The following is a 6,360-nucleotide window of genomic DNA, read 5'->3' as shown; positions in this document are numbered from 1 at the left end:
CAAACAGCGGGCCGCAAGCTTTCCCAATACTCAGAACAAACGCAGCGGTTTGCATTTCACCATGTCTTTTATCTTCATGGGAGAGAGAGAGAGAGAGAGAGAGAGAGAGAGAGAGAGAGAGAGAATTTGATGCTTGAGATTATGCTAACAAGGGATTTACATCTTATTTTCGTTCTGTTCTATCATTCTCCCTTTCTGATGCACTTGTCTTTTATTTCTTCCATCATCTTGGCCACAGGTTCTCTCTCTCTATCTCGCCCTTCCCCTCTCCCTTTCTCTCTCTCTTTCTCCCCTTTCTCTCTCCCCCCCTCTCTCTCTCTCCCTCTTTCTTTCTCTCTCTCTCTCTGGCAGTGTGTGGCCTCCTGATCCGTGTGCTTTGGACAGGCGCTTCTGTGATTACAGGCCAGCGTTTCCAAGATGTAAACACCATGTCAATGGCGGGGCCCTCTCGGCCCCGGCATGGAGCGGCATGGCTCCCATTAGACTGATTGAGCTAAATTAAACATCCCCCCTCTAGTGCCACACAACTCATACTCGTACGTGCACACCAGCACAACACTAAGCAGGCCAAGGAATCTGGCACCTTGACTTTTTCTCCATGGAATCCATCATTTGTCATCAAACTTTAATGCCAGCTGAGAAGACGCTGAAGTATCACGGTTGGCTCCAACGGGATGGGTAAATGATATATCGATTTTTATACACCGAAATGTCAGTGTTTAATGCTGCGTGCTGGCAAGGTACCCTGCAGATGAATCTTACTGGAATTTTCTATATTGTGTTACCTTGTCAACGGAAAGTACATTACATTGGAAAGAATGCAATGGGTACGTACAATGTCTGGGTGTATAGGCGACGGTAAACGTTGAAAAGCTATAAATCAATAGATTTACCAGTAAATGTGTCATTTCCCAGTGGTGCGTTAAATATATGCATTAACCTATTTTACTGTTGTGGATGTATGTTTGTGTTGTGCATAGTAAATCTATACATCTCATGGTAAATATTGATCCAATTAACTGACTGAGGTCACAAAACTGCAATGAAATGAACAAAGTTAGACAGCGCCCATTGATTGCTTTTGCTGTCCCTCCAACATTCTGATTGTTCATTTTACTATTGTCTTGTCACTTGTGTGGTTGTTAGCAACCAGGCTTGTGACGGACAAATTGTGCTTGTCTTATGTCGAAATCTGCAAATTGCAGGCTGGTCTGTTGCTGTGAGATGGTGAGCAAGTGACTCTAGGCCTATCATTTTGTGTTTTGATCTATGGAGAAAATGGCATCTTTGATCATGCACCTTAACAGGCAGTATATGTGGCTTTTAAATGGTGACATTGTCACCTACCAGCTCTCAGTCGAAGCGATCCATACCAGTGATCACACATCGGCAAAGCTCTCCAGAAAAACAATCATCTTGACAAACTTGGAGCTTCTGTACTCTCAGTTGTAGTTTCCAGCTGGATAGGCTGGTTTAGGGCTGCTACCCTTCGATGGACTGGCATCCCATTCATTCTTCGCCTTGTGTCCATTCTCGAGAAAAGGAATGGATTGATGTCTTGGAAACACTTCAAAGACAAAGATTGATTTGATTGGACAAATATTTTTTCTGGAAAAACCTCCCATGAGATGTTTTGCCCTCAAGTGGTTCGCAAGAAGGCTGGTGTCAAAGGGCTTCTATTCACATTCACCAGATCCCGATCTATAAATTTACTTCGATTCAACGGGGGAAACTTATACAAATCCAGCAACAAATCTATAGATCAACCGAATGTCCATAGTTGACAGGTTGAAAGGGAGAAAAAGAGGGACAGGGTTTATTCCAGGCCACGGCCCTGGGGAGAAACGCAGCCCCTTTTATTTTTTCTAGGAACGGAGATTTGTGAAACCTATATGACTAATCACCTCAGACGGTGACCTCCACCAAAAATAGGCTTTGGACCCACAGCCTCAGCAACTCGGCCAGAGAGTGGCTTTCTGGCCGCTTTCACAAACATCTTCCGTTTCGTATTCATAAACTTCTCTGCCAGAGATGGAGTGCCTTATTTTTTCCCATCCCTTCCCGTTTAGTTTCGCTGCAGCCCTGTAATGCAATGTGGTGTGGGGCTAGTGTGGTTGGAGCAGCCACACCTGTCCTGGGTCTATGTTATTAGGGACCCAGGATCAGAGTGGCTCCATACCTGTTGCTCGTTGGTTGGTCTAACAAGCAACAGGTAAAACCCTCATCCCCACAGAGAGGGGCCCTTGTCATGACCTGTGTCCATCTGCTCTGGGGCTTGTTCTATCAAGTGCCCTCTCCACAATAAACTTGTGTGTTTTCTACAACCCTGTCTTCTGTGTCTCTGTGCCGGATGTCCCTGAACACTGGTTGGGTGGCGCGTGGTAGGCGAAACTGCCACATACCAGTTCAGGGTTTTCTTATGAAAACCATAAGTTATGCATTCAGTGTTACCCTTATATCTCCGTGCCAGGGGGACACGCACGACTTGTGGCAGAGTGTGTTCTGGACCCAGAAAGAGGAATGCAGGCTCCACACTTTAAAACATAATGCACCTGACAAAAGCTTCATCAAAGTCTCATATTGAGGGGTAGGAAAAGAAGAAGATTGATGGAGAAATCAATGGGTTGTTATATACTGTATGTTTGTCTTTTTAAGTTTGCTTTGCACTTCAACTTGTTTTGACGATTTCCTTGAAGAAATATATTGAAACAAGGCCGACCTCACAGAACAAGATAATGTCATTTCAGACAACAGACAGACAAGTCTTAGACGTACTTGCTTTAAACTGATCGTTATTTATTGTGCATCGTCGAGTTTGGCGTCTGGACTCTACTGCTCATCACTCCCGGCAAGTTGTAAAGCAAACATAGGTGTATTTATAGGAGCGATGAGGTAAAATCCCCCCTATTCAATAGAATAGCAGAGCCCAACAGGTGGATGGGCTGCAGGGATTGGCTGCTTAAATTGCCTGGCCCTCAATTGCTAGATGCTTGATGTGGGACTTGTGTCTTGCGATGGTTTTTTGCAGTGCACAAACGCTGTAAGTCCCTCAGTAACAGACCAACCATGACGATTCCTATGCCGCCATCTCCACATGCTCACTGACGGGTTTGTTACATTTCGTAGTGCTAGGATTTCTGAAAACATCAGACACAAACATACAAGATTTGGCCTCTTGCGTGGATTTGAATCCCCTCTTTGTGAATTAGATGAAGGGAGGCATACTGTTTTGCTTGGCTTGTTGGAGGTAGGGGAAATTAAACGGGATCCTTTTCACAAGGTCATATTTCACCATCGAGGTTTGTAGGTTTTTGTCTCGGCGGTGAAGTAGCTGGTGACTGAAATAAACAACACATAGACAAATAGCCTCTCGGTTCTCTCGCCGCTCACCGCATCTCGTATACATTCCGTCCTGGCACTTTTTTCGGGACTCGCAGTCAAACACCGGCTTTGGGCTGATCAGATTTGTTGAATGTTTTGAAGTTCCATGATCTCGTCGCTTCTCGAGTTAAGCGAGCTGTGGAACGCTTTGATGAGCAGACGGCGAGCCCGGCCTGTGATGAGCCTGTTTGGAACAAGGTGGATGGGAGGAAATGACTTGTCAGAGGTTAATATGGCCTTGCGGTTTTCGTATGGTAGCCAGTCAAAGACTCTCTCTCTCTCTGTCTCTCTCTCTCTCTCTCTCTCTCTCTCCTGTATGCTTTGGCATGGTCGCTCTACCAACATTGGAGCATAATGTCATGTTTACCTTTGTCTAATCACAGATTTAGCCCTGCTAATTACAAAGCAAAATCCAAAGGCCCCCCAAGGCAAGCCTGCAATGATCAAAGAAAAGTTTTGAGACTGGCAATATCATGGGAATGTATTATTTATGATATGTAAGTCTTATTTTTGGACGATAGAGCATGTGGAGACACTTTTTGGTAAACTCTTTGTTTGTGAGTTCCTTTGTTATTGACGACTGTATATTTCCCCCTTTGTCTCTTTTCTCTCTCTCTCTCTCTCTCTCTTACACTCCAGGAACCTGATGCCCCGCACCTTGGAGGGTCAGGTCACCATGGAGAAGACACCAAGCTACTTTATCACCAAGGAGGCGCCTCGCCGCGTCTTCTCCATGAGCCGGCAAACCAAGCTCATCGTCGTGGTCCGCGACCCGGTGACCCGTGCTGTTTCCGACTACACCCAGACCCTGTCCAAATCCCCGGGACTCCCCTCCTTCCAGGACTTGGCCTTCCGCAACGCCTCCACGGGCCTCATCGACACCTCCTGGAGCGCCGTGCGCATCGGCATCTACGCCAAGCACCTGGAGAACTGGCTGCGCTACTTCCCGCTCTCCCGCTTCCTATTCGTCAGTGGCGAGCGGCTGGTGACGGACCCCGCCGGCGAGATGGGCCGGGTCCAGGACTTCCTGGGGCTCAAGCGGGTGGTGACTGACAAGCACTTCTACTTCAACCAGACCAAAGGGTTCCCCTGCCTGAAGAAGCCCGAGGGGAGCAGCAGACCTAGGTGCCTGGGGAAGTCAAAGGGCCGGCCCCATCCCCAGATCCCCTCTGAGGTGCTGCAGAGACTCAGAGACTTCTACAGGCCCTTCAATCTCAAGTTCTACCAGATGACCGGTCACAACTTTGGCTGGGATTGAAACGTGTCGTCGCCAAAGCTCCTTTAAAAGACGATCAAGGCAAAGCCCTATGTGGCAGCTGCTTAAAATTGACAGGAGCATCAGAAAGATATTCTGTCCTTCCAAAGCTCTTACCATACAGGATGGTCCTCTCCTTTCTTGTCCTCGGACCTAAGTATTAGCTCTGAACGTTGAAAGTACATTGAAGATGTTTTACCAAAGCTTTATTCTGCCAAATAATGGGGCCAAACAGTGAGAACTGCAGTTACTTGAAAAACGCTCTTTGTCCAGTAGATATAACTTTCTTGTTTCTCTACAGTAGCAGTGCTAAACAGATGCTTGTGGATAATGCCAGCCCTAGCGTCTGTTATTGGACATAATTTGAAACTTGGCACTCGACACGTAACAGACAGTTTAGCGAGAGAATCCTCAAGTTAAACCAAATGACAAGCCCTGCGAAAGGCATGTCTTGACAGTAGAGTGAAGCCACGTCGAGCAAAATGACACGTTGGAGCCATGAGAAAACATAAACGCAAGCGGGGGAGAGCGCGGCAAGTCGGGTCAGATTTTTCCTTAACTTAGGCACAATAAAATAACCACGTTTGATTCAGCGATCATGCTTTTAGATCCGTTGTTGGAATAAAACGTGCGACCATTTTTAAGGCTTTTTCATATCAGCATTGTCTCGGCATTCAGCACAGCCCCAAAAGCCGTTTGAATAAATCCATGAATCTTTCTGTTTTTGATACAGTGTGACTTTTTTTTACCCACTTCTCCTGATGTAGATTCAGGGCCAGGAACTGTATTTTTTTATTCATGTATAAAACAGATCTGAACTTATGCAGAAAGGTGACAGAATTACGATCACGCTCTATTATGCGCTGTAGATTTGCTGTAATTTATGTTGCTAGCTATACCAATGCCCTTCTCTATCTGTGATTGTTTTTGGGTTGTTTTTTTTTTTACTCTGTTTGATCTACGCTCGACTTCGTAAAGCTGTACTTTCAGTCAACTGTATATTTTTCCAAAACCCTAATTTATAAGATGACAAAATATTGTTTAAATGTTTTTTCTCTTGTACTTTTGCATTTGAATACTGAAAGGCTGACTAAAGCTTTTATTCTGAAAGAGTGGGCTTCTCTTCCCTGGTTCATCTTCTTGTTTCGTTCAGAGTTTTTTTTTTGGGGGGTGGGGGGAGTCATATAGTACCAGGCCTCCGGGGGCTAAATTTGAAGTTAACGCGGAGAGGAAGCTTTTTCTGATGTGTGAGCAATCAATTCACTGGGGGTGATTGGAGACCTTTGGGGAACAGACATTTTTGACCCACCACCCTCTTGACCTGTAAGCCTGCTTGCCATAAACTGCTGACCACTCTGCCACCATACTGGTTAATGGAGTCGTGCTGCGCCAGGATATATACTCGCAGAGACCTCATTTCACACACACACACACACACACACACACACACACACACACACACACACGCACACACTTTCAATTGCACGCAATTCAATCCCTTAGTATTTTTCACTACACTCATGCACCGCATACAAATACACAAATACCCATGGTCAATTATGCATGTATAGCATCCACTCCTTCTGCAAATTCACACTTATTCAAAACACACACACACACACACACACACACACACACACACACACACACACAGGCAAACACATACACATCCAGCCCCTTGATCCATTAATATTGCATTCTACACCCATGGGACCTCCACTGGA

General features: G+C 45.7%; 1 protein-coding gene across 1 annotated transcript in view; it reads left to right on the top strand.

The window, feature by feature from the left end:
• Positions 1–4,639, top strand: part of LOC307245895 (heparan sulfate glucosamine 3-O-sulfotransferase 6-like) — a gene marked incomplete at both ends in the record, with an annotated part of 15,654 nt that extends 11,015 nt beyond the window's left edge. Inside the window, one exon of the mRNA XM_080021625.1 lies at positions 4,021–4,639. Within this exon, the coding sequence (XP_079877751.1) occupies positions 4,021–4,639 (619 nt within the window). The remainder of the gene's footprint in view (positions 1–4,020) is intronic.
• Between the last annotated feature and the right edge of the window lie 1,721 nt (positions 4,640–6,360).

This window comes from Zeus faber (assembly GCF_960531495.2).
Source record: "Zeus faber genome assembly, chromosome: 20".
NCBI lineage: Eukaryota > Metazoa > Chordata > Actinopteri > Zeiformes > Zeidae > Zeus > Zeus faber.
This window is presented reverse-complemented; position numbering and strand designations above follow the sequence as displayed.